This window comes from Hibiscus syriacus, unplaced genomic scaffold (assembly GCF_006381635.1).
Source record: "Hibiscus syriacus cultivar Baekdansim isolate YM2019G1 unplaced genomic scaffold, ASM638163v2 tig00112616_pilon, whole genome shotgun sequence".
Taxonomy (NCBI): domain Eukaryota; kingdom Viridiplantae; phylum Streptophyta; class Magnoliopsida; order Malvales; family Malvaceae; genus Hibiscus; species Hibiscus syriacus.
Window position 1 is genome coordinate 34979 of NW_024063370.1, and position 20574 is coordinate 55552.

At 34.7% G+C, this 20574-nt stretch overlaps 3 protein-coding genes and 1 pseudogene across 3 annotated transcripts; 3 read left to right on the forward strand and 1 right to left on the reverse strand.

The window, feature by feature from the left end:
• Positions 1-2295: 2295 nt before the first annotated feature.
• On the reverse strand, positions 2296-4542 carry LOC120182111 (annotated as a pseudogene).
• A 5447-nt stretch (positions 4543-9989) lies between these two features.
• On the forward strand, positions 9990-10865 carry LOC120182102. The gene is made up of 4 exons (XM_039187118.1): positions 9990-10039; positions 10221-10350; positions 10442-10522; positions 10609-10865. Exons 1-4 carry the CDS (start codon positions 9990-9992, stop codon positions 10741-10743), a joined length of 396 nt encoding a protein of 131 aa, XP_039043049.1. The 3' UTR covers positions 10744-10865.
• A 1675-nt stretch (positions 10866-12540) lies between these two features.
• LOC120182103 (histidine kinase CKI1-like) lies at positions 12541-17248 on the forward strand. The gene is made up of 8 exons (XM_039187119.1): positions 12541-12820; positions 12948-13157; positions 13672-13757; positions 14018-14257; positions 14353-14958; positions 15078-15453; positions 15536-16110; positions 16241-17248. Exons 1-8 carry the CDS (start codon positions 12541-12543, stop codon positions 17246-17248), a joined length of 3381 nt encoding a protein of 1126 aa, XP_039043050.1.
• Positions 17249-19430: 2182 nt separating this feature from the next.
• LOC120182109 (bZIP transcription factor 53-like) lies at positions 19431-20485 on the forward strand. Its single transcript, XM_039187125.1, has one exon. The coding sequence runs from the start codon at positions 19886-19888 to the stop codon at positions 20321-20323; it is 438 nt and encodes a 145-aa protein (XP_039043056.1). The 5' UTR covers positions 19431-19885; the 3' UTR covers positions 20324-20485.
• The last annotated feature ends 89 nt before the right edge of the window (positions 20486-20574 follow it).

A 20574-nucleotide genomic window follows, 5' to 3' on the forward strand; every position in this document is an offset into this window, starting at 1 on the left:
ATTTGTGTACTTTACCCTGAGATTTAAGGCTTGGTGATTTCTCTTGTCAGATGATAATAAAATATAATACCTTGGATAATGATGGACTATTTGGTGCAGACTCAAAGATAAGTATGAGCAAGCAACCGATTAGGAATGGGTTTAAGGGGATGAAAACAACAGCTTAACTCTGTAAACGTTATGTCATGTAACAAATCACTTTGGAAAATGTTATTCGACCAAAGATTACAGGCCACCAAATTGTATGTGGCTTTCGTGTAGGGCACACGTTATGTTTATTTGGTCACTCGATAATATGCATCGATAATTTGATAATATAAACCATAACATATTCATATGTTAACTATAAATTGATCCGGTTAAATAAGGCATTAAATCCTTTAAATAATGTTAAAAGGTTTGAATCTTGACACTATGAATAGAGTAAATTGTGTTAGAGATTACTCCGTAATAAATTTATGTAGATTGTAGTACTCGATCTAATCGATGTTCAACGAGTTAATATTAGTGGTTATAATAGAAACATATCGATATAATTATATTAGCATATAGTTTAACTATTAATCGATTATTTTTCAATTCGTATTTTCCTTTTTTGGTTTAATTAATTTAAATAAAATAATTATAAAATTTTGATTTTGGGAAGGATAATTTATTGGCCTAACTAACTTTTTAGACCTTGAACCTAAGAAAATTAGAATAGTCCTTACACTTTTGTAGTCTTTTTAGTCATTTTTAGGGTAAAAAATATAATTTATTTTTAATTTTGTAATGGTTTAAATTAGTTTTGAGTTCGTTAAATTAGGTGTTTCTCAGAATATGAGATTTCAAAAAATAACAATAATTTTTTTATTACCGACGTTTGGTTCGTGCGGCTTAGTCTAGCTTAAATGTTACGTTTGGATATGGATATTATATTATGTTTAGTGTTTATGGAGTATTAATTAAATATATATTTTTTACTTTTTTATGGTACCTGTAAGACTAAATATTTTTTTTATTAGTATGTTGTAAGTATAAAGTATTATTTGTTTAAAAAAATTAATTATTTAATATTAAACGCTGAAATCTCTATACATGTGATGCTCGATGAATAATATCAATTCGTTAACCACTAAAATCAAATAAGCTTTCTTGAATAAGTCTTCTGATTGAATAAAGATTGATCAAACTAAATAAAATAAATTTGGTTCAATTCATTAATTGCAAGGAAGAATGAAAAGAATGGTGCGATAGGGACACTTCTCAAAGCACTTCAGTAATCGGTTCCAATACAGGAGTCCAGGGCCTGCAGCTACTCGATCGGTAGCCACGAGGAATGGCAACTGGCGCAACACGAACTCCGCTCTCTTCCGCCTCCTGCGAAACCTTGGCACCATTTTTTATAGTTTTCTTTCCACGACAGACCGCTTCTATAATCGCCATATCCGTATCCGTAACCTTGTTATGAACCCTTCCTATGGGAACCAAAACGTAAACCTCACCAGCCAAAAGTTCATCGTCAGCTCGCACGGCAACCACGGATCGAGTTCGTTTTAGGTCTTTCACGGAAGAGATGACGTGACCGGGTTCCTCGAGCATGATATCCGCTGCCTTTACCGGGAGTTTGACTCTCCAAAGGTTTCCTCGAGCATCGATTACTTCAGCTATATTTTTCCTGCTCGAATCGGGAATAAAGTAGCCGGAGGTGATGTTTCCCATGAAGACGTCAAAGAAAGTGGTTTTATATGTTCGAATTTAGGCTAACGGCTATGGATGTCGAGACTTGAAAGAGGGAAGAGCAAAATGGTAGGGGTATATATGGTGGGAGGAGGAGCAAGAGTCAAAGAATGAACTGGTAAAATTATTGGATAAAGGACACGTTAAAAGGGAAGACGAAAGAAGAGAAAAAGTAGACAAAAAGCTAATGAAGGTGTAATAGAAGTTGACGACTTATAGGGTAGACTCGGTCGCAGCTGCTGGTTTGTGAGCTTCCAGTTGCTGCGTGGATGAAACGTATGGTACCTGCGAATTATTTCAGTTTTGACCAAAAAATCCAATTCGATTTATTTAGTTCTAAAAAGGGTTTAATCAGTTATTTGATTTTGGGTATATAAAAACCGAACCTATCGAATCGATGCACCTAGATCTTTTCTGTCTGAATGATGAAACTATATAATACCATAAGATTTGCAGTCACAAGTAGAGTTTACAGTGTAGTTGTATCTGTCCGAATACATTCAATTTAAAAACCCGCTAAGGGGCTAGTTTCTAACAGTTCGATGAATACGGCTTTTCCCTCCCCTGAAATTGGGAGTTATGAGATGGAACTGGGGTTCGCACGTCTGTAACATCTAGCTATTGCATCTTTGTAACCCTTTTCTCTACTTGATATATTGAGACATCCACCTGAAGCCATCGTCGTAACCCATTTTGCGGACAATGCTGCACATGAATACCTCTAGTGGACGGACGTTTGAGTCTGCTAGGTTTTCCTTCCCCTTGCCAGTGGTAAAGTTTGTGAGGCCAAGATGGTATCCAAACTCGTCCTCTGAGGCAGCATATGGTATGTCGATCTTGTTTCCTAGTATAAGAAACGGGACATTGGCAAGGGACTCATCAGAAAGGAGTGCGTCCAGTTCCTTCTTTTGATTCTGCAAACCTTTCTTTATCATATGCATCTACCAGGTACACCACAGCATCAACCTGGACCCAGAAATATACAATTCAAAGTGAACATTAAAGACCAGGCAACCGTATATGGCTTATAACAAGAAAACCGATCGAAATGAGAGAAAGGCATAATTGCATCACCTGCATGCAGTAAAAGCTAAAAAAATGCAATGTGAACCTAGTCTGATCCAAAATTGATAAATCTTATACTGCTAGCAGAATTGATCATTGCTCTGATAGAACCACACCCAAACACTTCTCTCATAAGACCTTAAACTGCTGGCCGGGCAATTCAAGAACACCTTATTAAGTGCCCAGGAGCCCTAGGTGAGAAAAGATTAAGCAGAGAATAAGGAGAAAAACCCACCTCATGCTCTGGTGAACTGAGGAACAGCCAACAGCAAGCTACTAGGTTGCGAGAAGCTCAGCTGCAAATATACTATTGGCTCTTTGCACAATGAAATATTAAGAAGATACACTTTTAGCAAAGACAAAAGGCAACTACTGATGGCAGAGTGGATAACAAGTAATCAGGTTTCCCCTAGTGTATGAGACCCATGTTTCAACCGAGACAATGAAAGAAATAAGTTTTTCTGCTAAACGTATAATTTAAACCTTTTGATAGATGATCATCGAGACCACCACTAGAGAAAATTTATGGCCATTAAATAATTTGGAAATCAGCATATAGAAAATAGGTTAGAGATATTCTTCTTTGGTGTCTCATGCATCACAAGGCAGTAAAATTTCCACTGATTATTTGACTGTACATGAAGATAGCTTGGGTGATAAAAAAACTATCAACAAAAGGTATGAACACAGAAATTTCTGTAATCAAACATTCATAACAAAATCCACAGAAAAATTTTAATAAAAAAGATTTGACCTGTGACTTAAGAAAAAGGCAGAAGGAGAATGTCTGACGCGAAAACAAAATGATACTAATAAAACCAGAAAGAAAATCACATACAAGCTTTGGAAATGTCAAGAATGTCACATATACATTGTCAAACATGGACAAAATATATCAAAATCTACTGATACAAAAAATTATCTGAAAATGTTAGCCCTCTATAAAATTTGAAAACAACCCCCCCCCCCCGGCAGAATCCCTACCAATTGTGATGATAAGAAAGCATCTTCAGTGAATGTTGTATCACTAATGAAACTAATAACATGCAAGCAGAGATGACAAACTGTCGATGCAATGCATATGGCCAACAGTCTATATAAACAGTGGAACTTAAAATGAAGAAAAGGTTAGTGAAAAGTCTTTTCTTTTCAGCTTTTAAGCTACCTTAGCATAGTAGTCTTTCCAGACTCGGCGAGCAATCTGATGACCACCCAAGTCAAAAGCTTTGAACTTAATTTTCCCAATACTAAGCTCTTCAGATGTGGGATACTGAGTTGGCTGATGTTGAACCAATCTCTGCAAAAACCAGTTCAGTAATAATCAATATCTCCAGTTACCTCGCTTTTCAAAATCTCCTCATTTTCCATTAAAATTTAAAACAAAAAATGACCCAGAATTCCAATTAGTTAACAAATCATACAAACCTAAAAAGTTTGACGATAAAGCAACCGAAATTGATTCAGAGATCCCGAATCATACTTTCAATTAAGTTTATATATAAAGGGCTTTATGGGAAACCGAACCTCGGCTTTCTCAACATGTGCAGCAAGGTGGTTTTCCCGGCATTATCGAGGCCGAGGAACAAGATCTTAGCCTCTTTCTGCCAGAGACCAAGGGAAGCAAGAACGCCGTAGAACCAATCCACAAGAAACATCGTTTAGCGATTCGGTAGGCAATTCGAGGATTCCGATAACTGAGTTGAAACGGATCGAGCCGGAAATCGTGAAAGATCGCCTTGAATCGAATCAAAGACTGCTTAGCTTCATATCGCTCGAGAAAATTACAATCAATTTTTACTCTTAAAAAACAGAGCAGGGGAGGTAAGTTAATATTGAAAGGGTAACAGTTATGCCTCCGGGACCGCTGCATTTTAAGGGAGTGAAGCGGCGTCGTTTCTTTTGAATCCGTAAACAAAGAATGATTGTTGATGCCCTTGCATTTTAATTTTATATTTATCGTGTCAAGATGTTTGGTACTTTTTTTAAATTTAAATTTGTTATGAATCAAATTATTTTAACGATAAAAAATATTTTTAAATTTAAAAATTTTGAATTTGATCATCAACGACTGTATTGCAGCATGAGACCCAATGGTTCGACCTTAAAAATAATCTAACATATTCATAAGGTAATCTGAACGTGAAATCTTATGTTAGAAAATATATTTTAACTTATAAAATTTTAAGATAATGACTTTAAACAAAATTTAAGAAAACAAAAATAAAATTTTAATAAAAAATATATAAAAAAATTAAAATATATAATAATTTTAAATTTAGAAAATGACTATATCACCCGTCCTACCTAAATCCATCCCTCATCAACGTTGAAATTGGCATGAAGGGATAGCCGATGGAATGTGTCAACATTGGATTACTGATTTTTATTTATTGATTGATGTGATTTGTCTTGTGCAACTATCTTATTGGATAATAGTTACAAATTAATATAATAATAAAAAATATAATAAATCATATATTTAATATCTAAATTATTAGTTTTTATCTATTTTAATACTTAATTTTTTAATTTTTTTAAAATCATACTTAGTATTTAGTTTTTGTTTCATTTTAGTACACCCTGTTAAAAATTTAACGGACGGGTTGGCGGCGCATAACTCCGATAGACGAACGACCAATCCGAACGGTAGACCACGAGAGGACGAAGAAATCAAAGAGTCCATCATCGATTTAGGGAGGATGGTTGACGACCGAGATCGGAGGACGAATAAATCAAAGAGTCCATCATCGATTTAGGGAGATTGAAGCGTTTTCTATGAAACGGATGACAAAATCGCGTTTCGGGGGTCGAAAAGATGCGAACTGAAAAATTTGAGTTTCACCAACCGACGAATACGACAGTCGACGACTGCAGACGCGACAATTGATGAGTTCGTCCTTTAAGTTTTTAACGATATTGTAATAAAATCAAGCAAAAATAAAATTTATGAGTGTTGGGATGTTTTCTACTCTAATAGAGAAATTGATAGTCTAGCCCCATCGAAAACTAATAATTGGATTTAAAAAAAAATTCAGGTACGTTGTAATTGTTGGTTTTAGATCAGACGTCTCAAATTCAAACCTAAAAGCAAAATTTTTAAAATGGACATGAAATCATTCATTTCCCTGGTTTTATTTAGGGTATATTCCATATTTAGTATTTAAACTATCAGTTTTGGTATGTATTAATATTTTAATTTTTTAAAATCACACTTAATGTTTAGTTTTTGTTTCATTTTAGCACACCATTCAAAATTTAACGTTAAGTTTTTGAAAAAAATGAAAGTCTAGCTACTAAAACGGACCAAAACTGATAATTTAGGTACTAAGCACATTATTATTCTTATTAAGCTAAGGTGATTAGAAAGTAGTAACTGTTCTAAATAATTTCAATCATTTGATAATGAACGCTCAATCACCCTGTTGCAATAACGGGTGCTCGAACCCGTGACTAGAGGTGCACAAAAAATCCGAATATCCGATTTTGCACAAAAAATATCCTAAACTGGATTTGGGAAAAATCGGTTTTTTTAAACCGGATTGGATATTTAAAAATTGGATAGTATAACTGGTTTGGGGAAAACTGGACGATCGATTTTTTTACCGGATTAAAAACCGGTTTGAAAAAAAACGGATAAAAAACCGGTTTTTATTCGGAAAAAATTCGGTCTAGGGTTTTAAAAACTAGCCGTTAATATAGCCGTCGGGGGGTTTTGTGACCCTTTTTTTGACCATTTTTTTCCTAAAAAAAATCATCATTTTACCACCCTAAACATGTATAAATAGGTTGAGGGTGTGTTTGGTTGATTACAACTTTCTCAAATCTTATGACACAACACCTAAACATCTCTCAAATCTTATTTTTGTATTTTTTTGTTCATCATAACTACAAATACCGACCCTAACACGGTTGAATCTTCCGTCGGGGGAAACCTTGAAGTCGTGAGAGTAATCGAACACACTTGAAACAAAGATATTTGGGATCACTACGATTTATATAAGATGTGATCCCAAATAGCTCGAAGAGGGCGCGTTGTAAACTTTGTCTAAAGTTTTTTGTACCGGAAGGAAACACAACGTTGAATAACCATTTTACAAAATCATGCAAGGCACTTCGCTCAAGATCGAATCCAAGTCAATCGAATCTTACACCGCAAGGTGGTGTTTTGTTTACGACAACGAAAAATTACAAGAAGCGTTTACAAAATTCGTGATTACAAAAACATTGTCATTCGACCACTTTGATGATGAAGATTTCACGGCAACAATTCAACAACTAATGCAACCACATTATACTCAAGTAAGTCGTACTACCCTTAGAAGAGATGCTATAAAAATGTGACATACGGCGAGGGAAAATGATTTTAGGATTCCAAGAACACTGTTATGATGTGTCGCTTACATGTGATGTTTGGAGTTCCCTTCATAATACCGAAAATTCTTTTTTAGCCGTTACGACACATTGGTTAGATCAAGATAATGGGTAAATGATGAAAATAACAATCGCGTTTGAATTATTCGGTGAGCCGCATACCGATGCTAATTTATTTACATTTTTAAAAAGGGTAATTTGTCTTTATAAATTAGAAAATAAAGTTTTTTCTATATCCTTTGATAATGCATCGGATAATACAAACGCGGTTCCAAGATTGAAAATATTACTTTCAATTATCGTAAACTTTGTTTCAATTATCGAACTTGGAAGTTTTTAAGTATTTAAATTTATCAAACTTGGAAGTATTTAAGTATTTCAATTATCGTAAACTTTGTTACAATTGATGACAATATAATTTTAACATTGTAATATTTAAGTATTTTAATTTATCGTTGATGAGTGTCTTGTGTATATGCTTTTTATATGCGTAAAATGTTTATAAATACTCCTAATTTATCTAGAATAATTGTGCTTTAATTAACTTTTGGTTTGTGATAGGTATGCGTGAAATTGAGCCTAAATGAGGATCTAATGTGATTAAGTGGAAGATAATGAAAGCTTGCAAGAAATGATGATGGACGTGCTTTGATGAGAGTGTTTAAGAAGGAAGAACAAAGAAAACAGGACAAGAGTAATGCTGCTCAGCATTACTCTCAAAGCCTTCAGGAGGAGTAGAGACAGATTGCACAAGAGTAGTGTTGCTCACCACCACCGATTTTTTTATATCCGGTTTTTTTTAAAAAACAGTTTTTTTCAAATCGAAACCGGTTACACCATCCGGCCCTCCAAACCGATTAGGATCCGAATCGATTTTTTAGCTAAGTGAAAAAATCAGATCGATTTTTTATCCGACTTTGTGCATGTCTACCCGTGACTTTTAGGAACAACAAATATTCCTTTAACACTGAGGTATGGTTTTGAAAAAATTAAAACAAAAACAAAACATTAAGTATGATTTTGAAAAAATTAAAAATTTAAACACTAAAACTGAGAGTTTAGGTGGCAATGTGTAATTTCTCCTTCTAATTATTTTGAATAGAAATAGTGAGTTGCTTACACACTACACTCAAGGGTTATATTAATAAAATAATATTCATTTGATAATTATTTTGATAAAAGAACATCGAGGGGTCGTTTTTTTAGAAAAGGTCGTTTATAGGTATATTTTTACTGATGTGGCATGGATTTTAGGTAGAGTTTTTATTGTTTGTTAATTCATAATTAAAATGAAAAAATAATAATGAATTAAAATATTAAAAAATGTGAATTTATAAAAATAAATAAATGTTTGTTCTTATTTACTAAGAAAATTATTTACTATTATAATGTTTGTTCTTATTTACTTATATTCAAACTACATAAAATTAAATGATTTTTTAAAAAAAATTTGTTCAATTTTAAAATTAACCGAGACATTACGAATATTTAAATCAAAATATTTATACCAATTAACTATATTTAATATTTTAAATTAAAAATATTTATTTGTTCACGTATATAAGACCTAAATATTTTTTATGGTAAAAAATAAATAAACCTTTTATATAATATAGGAACTTGCAATAAACTTTTAATCAATGTTATATTATTTTGCAACAAACTTTTATGCTAAGGAAATTATTTTTCTCATTTATGATAGTGGATTTTTCAAGATTTAAAGTTGGAAGGCTTATCATTGTAAAAGAAAAAAAAGAAGGGTAAATTAGAAATTTCATCAGTGAACTTTACTCTCTCATATTTTACTCGTTAAACTTTAAAATTTTAAATTTTCTCATTGAACTTAATACATTTGACTTTTTTGTCACTAAACTTTATTCTCTCTTCTATTTTGGTCAATCCGCCGTTAAATAGTTAACGCCGTTAAAAATAATGACATTTTAAAAATAATAATTTTTTTTACCAAAACGACATCGTTTTGCATTGTAACAACCCATTTTAACGCCATTAACTTTTTGATTGACGAGTGAAAAAAAACTAATGTATTAAGTTCAATGAGGAAATTGAAAAAAATTAAAAGTATAGTGAGTGAAATAAAAAAAGAGTAAAGTTCAGTTACCAAATTTGTAATTTACACAAACAAATGTTGGAAGCCTTACCAATTATGATTTTTTTTAAATATTTAATATACTGATAATGAAGTATTTAATATACTTTAAATGTTTAATATTTAAAGTAAAGCTCCAGTTTTTATAGAGAATTTGATGATCAATAAAGAAAGCAAATTTTCAAATCACACAGAGGGGGAAACAAAGAAAAAGAAAAAGGTTGAGCAGAGAATGGGAGACGTTGCTTTGTTTATTGATGATTTATCATCGAATAATTCGATTTCACACTGTAGAATTTGCCATGAAGAAGAGTTCGATAGCATGAAGAGCTTCGAAGCTCCATGTGCTTGTTCTGGCTCTGTTAAGGTAAACTAAATCCGCTTATTTTCTTTTCTTTTGATTCAATGCTTGTTTTTTTTCATGTTTTAATTACTGGGTTTCTTCTGTTTTGATGATTCGATTCTTTTTTTTTTCTGTTTCCAGTTTGCACATAGGGATTGTATACAGAGATGGTGTAACGAGAAGGGCAATACGGCTTGTGAAATTTGTCTACAGGTTTCTTTGATTTCTTTCATCGCTTTTCTTGGTTCTTTGTTCTTAAAGAACTATTGCTATGATCGTTTATTTTTCATTAAAAAAAGTTACCCAGAAGTTTATTTAATCATGTTATTAATGTGAATATCACTGTGTAAAATCATGCAGAAGTATGAACCAGGATACACAGTCATGGCGCCTTCAAAGAAGTCTCAGCTGATTGAAGCTGCAGTAACCATTAGGTAATTTGAACCAGGATACACATGTGTTCATCTTTATTTTGAAAAAAGTTCTGTTAATTTTAATTCAAAAAAGCCAGACCCAGACTTGATTTTTCCGATAATCACTGATTTTAATTAATCAAGCAGCCTTTTTGTATTATTTTATTTAATAAAAAAGATTTTTTTTTTATTTTGTTCTCAGAGATGGCCTGCAAATTCCCAGAAGAGAGGTTGAACCGCAACACCGAGCAATGAACGATGAAAACGAGTTCACTCAATGTACTTCCGCCGTCGAAAGAGGCGCCTCTTGCTGCCGATCAATGGCTCTCATCGTACGTTCAAGTTTAACCCTTTACCCCATTGCTGATAAATGATTGGTTTTTGGAAGGTTTTAAATGAAGTTTGCACATGAAATTTTGCCAGTTCGCCGTGGTTTTGCTCGTAAAACATATCATTGATGTCATCAATGGCGAAACAGATCAATACCCATTTGCACTTGTTATGGTAAGTAATCGATTTCATTTGTCTCTGTTGCTGTTGTTAGAGCATTGTCTCTGAGATGATTTCCTTTCTGCCATAAAATTTTGCAGATACTGCTAATGAGAGCTACTGGGATTTTAGTCCCCATGTACATAGTGATTCGATCGATTTCAGCCATTCGAAACAACATTCGACGACGGGATTCGGTGGACATTGCCGGCGATGACGACGGGGATGATGATTGAGCAACAGCAGCAATTTCCCGGTGCCCGACAGACAAACTTATTGTATGCTCATAATTGTTGCTTAACATTTGTGATCTGAGGCTTGATACTGATGCACATCTTGTCCAAATTACTTATTGTTTTTTTTCAATAGATAAAACGTCATAAAATATTGATTTTCAGCGCTGATTAATGGGAATTTATTGAAAGGGAAGGATGAAATAGTCAAATTTATCTGCACAGCAACCCCTACCTATTCTGCTATATATTATAAAGGTTAAATTACACATTTAGTACCTAAACTATCAGTTTTGATCCCGTTTTAATAACTAAACTTTCAATTTTTTTCAAAATCATACCTAAAATTTAGTTTTTGTTTCATTTTAGAATACTATTCAAAATTTAACGTTAAATTGTGAAAAATTTGAAAGTTTAGGTACTTAAATAGATCAAAATTGATATTTGAGGTACTAAAAGCGTTAAGTTTTTAACGGTGGATATTAAAATGAAACAAAAACTAAACGTTATATATCATTTTTTAAAAACTGAAAATTTAGGTACTTACATGGAAGAAATCTGATAGTATAGGTAATAAATGTGTAATTTACCCTATTATAAATTACAAACAATCATATGCACCTCTTAACTTGTACGGATGGCCTAACTAAGTGCTGACGACACCAAAAAAAAGTAGGGTGAGCTAATAGTTTACTACCCAAACTATTACTTTTGGTTTGGTCACCCAATTATATTTTGTTTTAAAATCATATCTAGCATTATGTTTTGATTTTATGATGGTCACTCAATATTAAAAATATTAATAGTGATATTGATATGTCATCATGTAATGTAATGTAATCATTGAAACTTTTATAAAAATGTCACGTGTGTAGTTTTGCTAATTTTTTACAATGAGTAATCAAAATAAAATATTAATGATGATTTGAAAAAAAAAAATAGTAGTTAAGTGACAAAAAAACATAACAAAAGTGATAATCGAGGTACTAACCGTGCAATTAACCTAAAAAGCATTTACTTTTGTTAAATTCTCATTTCAGTTCTTCAAATTCTTTGACATTAATAATTCAGATTCTTGTAAAATATAGTTAATACTGTCCTCATTTAATTTAAATGTTTTTTCTTATAAGAAATTGAACAAAATTCTTCACGTTAAACTCTTCAAACTATCCTAAAATATAATTAAAGTTGACCTCATTTTAGTATCTCTTTTTTTTGTAGAAACTTGAATGAAGTCCTCGATTGGCTATCTGGAAACAAGGGGATGCTTTGTTGATAATTTCTAAATTTCATATGTTGAGAGAATGATGCAGCACGTGCAGCCCATGCAACCTATGCATATCTGAGTATGGAGAAACTCTAGAAGTTAGTCTAGAAGCTAAACTGTTATAAGTTTGTTAGTCAGTTAGGAAGTTGTTGTAGTGCTGTATATAAAGCTATTATGGTGCACACTGTATATTCGTTGAATTATAGTAAAGAAAAGAATGAGTTCTCTTGTTTCTTCTTGAAACGTTCTTGTGATATTTCATCATGGTATCAGAGCTAAAGATCCTGACGTCATTAGCTCCGCTGCGTGTTTGCAATGCTCTTTGTTTGCTCTTGGCTCCCGATAACATCTTTCTAATTGATTTGTGCATTCTTTGATTCCAATTGTGTTGGATTATCTTTGAGATTGCTTTGTTTTATGTCTGTGAGTTTTCTTCCATTGCTACGCACAACCTGTTTGTTGAATTACCTGATCGGTGATGCTCTCAAGAATGACTCTTCAGCGTTGATCGAAGCGAACTAAAAAGCATTTCAATGGCGTCTCCAGTAGTTGACACCGAGTACCTCAAGGAGATCGACAAAGCTTGTCGAGACATCCGCGCTCTCATCGCCTTGAAGAACTGCGCCCCTATCATACTTAGCTTAGCATGGCACGATGCTGGGTCGTACGATGTGAGCACTAAGACCGGTGGTCCGAATAGATCCATAAGGAATGAGGAAGAGTACACTCATGGCGCCAATAACAGCTTGAAAATTGCCCTTGATTTTTGTGAGGGAGTGAAGGCTAAACATCCTAAGATCACATATGCAGACCGTTTACTGGAATGAATGAGAAGTATTCAATGTTTCTTGAATATCATGCTTAACCAGTTTCCTAACATCATAGAAAATAATTTCATTAAACATAATACTAACCATAGATGTTTGAACCGGTTCCTCAGACTGTCCATCGTGCTTATGGAATACATGTTTGAGGGAGTTTAACAGGTTAGCAATCGAATGCTCACGGAAGCTCGATAAACGGTGTCCGATTTCACAACGTGCATGTGGTGGTGCTCTTCGAGATCATTTGGGTGAATGGGTTTTTGGCTTTTCAAAATCCATTGGCCGTTGCTCGGTGCTGGATACCGAACTTTGGGGCATTTATGAAGGTTTGAAGATAGCATGGGATTTTGGTATTAAAGATATTATAGTCGAAACAAGCCGTTAGGAGGCCCTGACGGTCGTTAGTAGGGTACCAGAGCTTCAAAGTGCCTCGGAAATGTCTTCCCATTTAGACGGCCTTATCGATGGGGATTGGAGTTTATTTTTTCGATTTGTTCCTCGTAAACTAAAAGGTTTTGTTCTTTGTTCGTCTTTGTCTTCTTTCTGAGTTCTTTAATCGCATCACCAAGAGTTCATTCTTGTGTTACTTGCGTTCTCCTTCAAAGAATATACGTATTTGATGACAGTTAAAAGGTAAAAAAAAAGTGAATCTTTTTATTTAAGGAAAAAAATTAAGATGAGATTGCCTTTCTTTGAATAAAATTATACGTAATTAATATGCATGCAAAGAAAAGGAAAAAATAATTTAAAGAGTGATAGTGGATTTTCCTAGATATCCATGGTTTGTTGAATCTCACAGGTTTTTACCCAGGTTTTCTTACTGATTCCTTTATAATGCAGAGATTGTTCATGAGTTATATCTCGAAAATCTAATGAAGCTCAGCCAACAGATAGCGTCACGGCCAGTCACCATCCTCATCCTTCTGGTAATTCTATGTGGAACCTAACGTTTTTACTCTTATTTTCTTATTTTCTCTTTTCTTTACCAAGAAAAAGATTGGAAAAGGAAACTGAATCCTTCTCTTTTTCGGTTTTCTTTTTAATCTTTATTTTTTATTACATGCTTAGTTTCTGCGTCGTAAATTCTGTAAAGGCAATTAGGGTTCTGTAAAGACTAGGAAGAATGTATGTATGTATGTATATATGTATACACATGATTAATCATGATTCTGGATTTCTAATGCAGGCATTGCTGGTATTGCTTCCCCCATGCATAGTGATCACATGGTGGAACAAAACAACCAGACAGATTTCAGACAACGTGAATTTGAACACCCGGAACTTGCATTCTGGATTTCTATCACAAATTGACACCATTGCAAAATCAATACCGCCATTGAATTCGTCTGCTATAAGCTTAGCAAAGCTTTTGAGTTCTTCCTTCAATCAAACAAGTGAAATCTCATTCAATGATATTGAGACTAAGGTATGCATATCATTCTTCCATCTTCGATCTTTCTCGATTTCGAAATCTATATATATATACATGTAAGTATAATTAGGAATGTTAGTTGTTTGCAGGTGGCTCCTACATTGTTTCTAGCTTTTTCAACCATACCTTATCTGTCTCAGATTTCATATGTTGGATCAGAGGGTCTGTTTTTCTCCTACTATTTTGATGGCAATCAAGCTCTATCGACATATGCCAACTCTTCGTTTTCCTCGAACCCGAAGCAGCATGTTTGGTACATTCAACCTGTCGATAATCACACAGGGAAGCTCTATGGAGAAGCTGATGGATCCCCTCGCTTCAATGCTGCCAGTACAAGCTGGTTTCAAGCAGCATTGCGTAATTCATGGGGATATTCTTCTGTCGAAAACGGGTGGAGCAACGGTGTCGGTACATTGTTTCTTACCAGTGTAGGCATGCTTGGAAGAGGTGTTGTTTCCTTGGGAGTTTCAGTAAAAAGATTAACCGATCTCTTTTCGGGTTTAGATCTTTACGGAGGAAGCTTAAGCTTGACTACAATGGATGGAAAATTGCTGGTTAATGGAATCCAAAACACAAAATTCATCTCTGTTAATAGCTCCATTTTCCTACAGTTGATGAATCCAAATGGTTCTCAAAATGTTTCATGCTCTACACCAGAGTCCTATATCCTGTACATTGGTGAAAAAGTGTATACTGTTAGTTGTTCAACAGTAGAAATATCGGGACTTAAATCGGTACATTCGGTTTTTATTTTATGTTATTCTCTAAAGTATCATGTTCGGTTCGTGTTTTACGAGTTTCTGTTCGGTTTCAGGTATATGCATTGGCATCTCCACGAAAAGGATCAGCAAGCCTTGTTCACAGAAAAATCAATCATTCTCACATTGCTCTTGTTGCAACGATTGTGTTGCTGGTGATTGCACTCGTGTTTTTTGTAACCTCAATGGGCAACACGGCTCAAAGGGAGGTGTGCCTGCATGACAAGCTCATAAAACAAATGGAAGCGACTCAACAAGCAGAGAGAAAGAGCATGAACAAAAGCCTTGCCTTGGTTGGTGCCAGCCATGATATCCGAGCTTCGTTGGCCGGAATCAATGGTTTCATAGATTTATGCCTCGTGAATGCCGCCCCCGGGTCCGATTTCGACTCGTATTTAAAGCAAATGAGTCATTGTGCACATGATCTATTAGGTAACTTGTATTTCCCTGGCCTTTCGCTTGCAAAGCTATGCTTATTAGTACATGGGTCTAATTAGCTGCATATAATTTGCAGGCCTGCTTAATTCTATACTCGATACTAGCAAAATCGAAGCCGGCATGATGAATTTGGTAGAACAAGAGTTCAATTTGGCTGAACTGGTTGAACATGTAGTTGATCTTTATCATCCTGTGGGTATGATCAAGGGTGTAGATGTTGTTTTGGACCCATGTGATGGATCCATCATCAAGCTCACACAAGTGAAAGGTGACAGAGGGAAACTCATGCAGATACTAAGTAATGTGCTAAGCAATGCTGTTAAGTTTACTGATGAAGGGCATGTATGCCTTAGAGCTTGGGTTAGAAAGCCTGATTTTGAAACCGAATTGCTTTGTTCTAGCCGGAACAATTTTCACAAGTACTTGTCCCGCTTGTTTAATGACAGGAACGAAACCAATGGTGATGTCAAAGCGATTGGTGCAGTTATGCAGAATCCTGATTCCGTTGAGATCGTGTTCAAGGTCGATGATACAGGTAAAGGGATTCCCAAAGAGAAGCAAAAATCTGTTTTCGAGAACTATGTTCAGGTCAAAGAAACAGCAGCTGGACAAGTAGGCACTGGATTAGGCCTTGGAATTGTTCAATCTTTGGTAAGTCACAAATATTTACACAACCTTAGTTTCTTGCTACTAAACAGGTTTCTATACATACGTATGTACGTACGTACGTGGTACATTTCATTCTATGCATGAATGACTAATTTGAATCTTACTTTGCTAGGTACGTCTAATGGGCGGGGAGATCGGAATTGTCGATAAAGAGATCGGTGAAAAGGGGACTTGCTTCAGATTCAATGTTTTCCTCACATGTGAGATTTCCTCCAGCAGCAATAAGGAGACTCAAGGTGATGCCATCCGCCCTCCAATCCTGAGCTCTGCCACCCGAACTTCGAGTCTAAAACTCGCTATCCGCAGTCCTAGCCCCAAGTCGGACGGGTCTCAAGTCGTTCTCTTTATGCAAAACGACGAAAGACGAAGAGTTTCACAAAAATTTATGCAGGGTCTTGGAATAAGTGTTTCGGTTGTTGATCAGTGCAACTATCTTCCTTCTGCACTGAAGCAGATACAACTGAGGCTAAATTCCAATAATCATTCTTCGAGGCGATTGGATATGAGTCATAGAAGCGAAAACTCTAGTTTTAGTTCGAAGGATGTGCCTCTAAGTGCCATGGAGGGAACTGACCATAAGTTATCATTGAACAGACGACAGGATACACCGAGCTTCATACTACTTGTGGTTGATGTCAATGCAGGGCCATTTTCAGAGCTCTGGAGGATTGTGGCTGAATTCCGAAGAGGCCTTCAGAGTACATGTTGTAAGGTGGTCTGGCTAGACAAACCGACCGCACGTATGATCAATCCGATTAGGCTTGATCCCGGCGATGAAGTTCTGTTACAGCCTTTCCATGGTTCTCGTTTGCATCGAGTCATTAAACTTCTTCCCGAATTCGGAGCTACATCGTCACTGGGAGTTTCGGGTAATCAAGAAAGCTCAAAGCATGCTTACAACAAAGCAAGGTTGATGAGAAACTCTCAGCATAATGGAGAAATACAAGAATATGTTAGCTCAAGTGATGAACGGTACAGTAAGAGAGGTTCATCCTCACCTACACTAGTCCGTACTCAGGGCAGGGTGAAGTCGAAAATATCTTCGATTATTCAAAACGACGCCCGAGTCGAACGACGGGAAGCCGTTGTCCGGAAAACGAATTTTGATCGCCGAGGATAACAAAATGCTAAGCTTAATTGCTACAACTGCTGTTAGACAGCTCGGTGCTGATGTCGAGAACTGTGTAAATGGAAATGAGGCTGTAGAACTAGTTTGCAATGGTCTCAAAGCTCAGAGAAATGGTCCTCCTTATGACTATATATTAATGGACTGTCAGGTAATGTACATGATGTCCCACAACTGCACTACATTTTGTTGCCTGGTGAAACTAACGAGCTTTGGCCTTGTTTTTGGTGTGTGTTTTCGATAGATGCTACCGATGAACGGCTACGATGCGACCCGGAGGATTAGAACGGAGGAGGAAAAATACGGCATTCGTGTCCCGATCATCGCTTTAACCGCTCATACGTCCGGCGAGGAGGCAGTGGAAGCTGGGATGGATGCTCACCTGGTTAAACCTTTGAAGTCTAATGAACTGATGGAAGTCATTGGAAAAATCCAGCAAAAGAAGAGTGGTTGATTGATCTCACCATGGTGTCTCCTATGTTATTTATTGTACATGTACAACAATTGGGACTATTAAAATTAATCTAATTAGATTTTCATCAATCAAATATAATTAATGTAATGATCTAATTAGATTAATTTAATCCGACAATTAAATCAATCATACTAAGTTTAAAACAATCAAAGGGTAAATTACACCAATCGTCACTGAACTTTACTCTCTCTTCTATTTCACTCACTGTACTTTAATTCCGTTCAATTTTCTCACTGAATTTAATGCAATTAGCATTTTCGGCCACTCAACCGTTAAATATTTAACGACGTTAAAACGACGCCGTCTTGCATCTATATAATAGCTCATTTATAACGTTGTTTAGTGAGAAAACGGCTAAGTGACAAAAAAATGCTAATTATGTTAAATTCGATGAAGAAATTGAACATATTTAAAGTGCAATGAGTGAATTAGGAGAGATAAAAAAAAGTTAAGTGATGATTGGTGAATTTACCCATAATTAAATTAAAACGTATTAAAAGACTAAAACAATTAAAATGAAATCAAAGATAAAAACAATAATCATGTATCAAAGTTCAGTTAGTCAAACTTGAAACATTGATAGTTAAAATTTAAGTTTGAATTGATTTACCCGAATAAAATGACATCGATTTTAAATGAATTATTGTTATTCTTTAAATTCCCAAATTTAAGCATCAAGAACGTAAATGATATACATGTTTAATATCAAATAATTAAATTTTTTTTGAACAAATATTATTTTCTAATCACATGTTTTCGAGTTTAAGGTTGTATGCTCCATTGCCATCACTACTTTTTTATCTTGTAAAAATCTTTTTTTTATATTGCGAAGATAATTTATTAACTAGCATCTTAATCAACAAGTTAATTTTTATATTACTAAATAAAACATTTTTTAGAAGAAAATCTCATTTTCTCGCATAACTTTATCATATTCTACAAAATTAGGATATTAAACCAAATTAATTAAATATTAATTAAATTAAAGCTTCTTACCATAAATATTAGAACAGATTGACTCAAGCATATATTTAAATTGGATAATATTATTAAATATGATGTAGCGTTAAATAAAGATAAGAATTAGTAATAAAATTTTGAAATAATTATTTAAAGGAAATTTTTCATAGTTGTTGTACTAATCAAACTATTTCTATAATTAAAAATAATAATTATGATTTTTAAATATCTTAAATTTGAGTATTAGAAATTACAAAATTGATAAAATTTTATTATCAAATTATTAAAAATATTTAAAATATAACGGTAATCAAATAAAAGTTATTAAAATAATTTAAATTAAGACTGTAAATGAGAAGAGATAAATTGTGAATTACTCGAGATCAAATCGGTTAAATCTCAATAAATAATCGATTCGAATAAACTCAAATTCTTAACGAACAAAAAAAACTACTTAATATTTTACTCGAAAAAAAATATGAGCAGTTTGAAAATATATATTTGATTAGAAAGTAAAATCCTTAAGCAAACTGTGAAGAAACGTGTTGGATTCCTAGTTGTAGTCAATGAACGCCAGCGGTGACACCACGCACTTTCCCAATAGAAAAACAACCTGAAATACCTGAAATACCCCTACACCTCATTATCATTACATTTATCCAGTCTCCCCTTTGCCTATAAAAGCATACCTCCGTTCTGCTCTCAAGACCTTCCTCGCCTTTACATCGCTCGTGTGTCTTGTGTTCTCTGTTTCTTCTTCCTCAAGCAGCTAAGTATTCTTAATTTTCTTCTTTGTTTTATTTTTCTTAGAGTTTTTGCTCTTTTCTTTTTTGGTTTTTTTTTTAATCCGGAGATCTGGTTAAGATTTAGGGATTTCTTTTGGGTTTCATCTTTTTTTACTTCTCGACCGTGTATGATCTTTGAATATTTGTAGAATCATTCCAATGATCTTAGGTTATAAATGAGCTACGCTATCCCTATGCATCGAATCCATATTCTTCACTCGTTCTCCGTCGTCTTCCTTTACTGGTTCTACGTATTCTCGTGGGCTCTCTCTTTGTTCTTTAATGTTCTTGTGTAAAGCTAATTTCTCTGACCGTTGAAAAATTCAAATTCCTAATTTTCATTCGATTTATCAATTCCAATTAAATACTCTATCGAATACCCAAAAAAAGAAGGGCAGAGCTTCCCCTGAGATGGCTACTGTGCAAAAGCCGGCGAGTTCCTCCGATTCCGACCCGCGATCTGCCAATATCGACGACAAAAAGAGGAAGAGGATGATGTCGAACCGCGAATCGGCAAGGAGATCACGTGCGAAGAAACAGAAGCGGCTGGAAGATTTGGTTAACGAAATGAGCGCATTGCAGAGAGAGAACAGCCAGTTCGCTGAAAAGATCAAGCTCGCCACGGAACGATTCATCGAGATGGAGTCTTCCAACAACGTGTTAAGGGCTCGAGAAACGGAATTGACCGACAGATTGAACTCCCTGAACATGCTGCTGCTGCGGCTTGAGGGAGAAGGCAGCGGGTACGCTGTTGATGCCCCGGAGATCGCAGATCCTCTGATGCAGCCGTGGCAAACCCCCTTTCCGATAATTCCGATAATGGCGTCTTCCGATGCGATCGACTTCTGATGGCTCAAGCCTTCTTCCTACTCGGGGTCGGTTTATGATGTTGGATTTCTAATTGTTTATCGTTTTAGGTAATATAATTAGGTTTATGTTTCATTTTGAGTCTGTCTGGGATGTTTGCTTTTGCTGAAACCATAACTCTGGCTAATCAGTTTACAAATTCAATGATTGCCCTTTATTATTTTCAATATTTCATTTGGATTATTTATTTGATTTCTATTTAAAAGCGGTAATCGGGTCATTCGGATCGAGAT

What these genes read in the sequence shown, in the direction of transcription:
- LOC120182102 (XM_039187118.1), top strand. Translation starts at nt 9,990, where the DNA reads ATGGCGCCTTCAAAGAAGTCTCAGCTGATTGAAGCTGCAGTAACCATT. An exon ending in GAAGCTGCAGTAACCATTAG is followed by an intron (nt 10,040 to 10,220) that starts GTAATTTGAACC and finishes TTTTGTTCTCAG; the next exon opens with AGATGGCCTGCAAATTCCCA. An exon ending in ACCCATTTGCACTTGTTATG is followed by an intron (nt 10,523 to 10,608) that starts GTAAGTAATCGA and finishes AAAATTTTGCAG; the next exon opens with ATACTGCTAATGAGAGCTAC.
- LOC120182109 (XM_039187125.1), top strand. Translation starts at nt 19,886, where the DNA reads ATGGCTACTGTGCAAAAGCCGGCGAGTTCCTCCGATTCCGACCCGCGA.
- LOC120182103 (XM_039187119.1), top strand. Translation starts at nt 12,541, where the DNA reads ATGGCGTCTCCAGTAGTTGACACCGAGTACCTCAAGGAGATCGACAAA. An exon ending in TCAATGATATTGAGACTAAG is followed by an intron (nt 14,258 to 14,352) that starts GTATGCATATCA and finishes AGTTGTTTGCAG; the next exon opens with GTGGCTCCTACATTGTTTCT. An exon ending in TTGTGCACATGATCTATTAG is followed by an intron (nt 15,454 to 15,535) that starts GTAACTTGTATT and finishes TATAATTTGCAG; the next exon opens with GCCTGCTTAATTCTATACTC.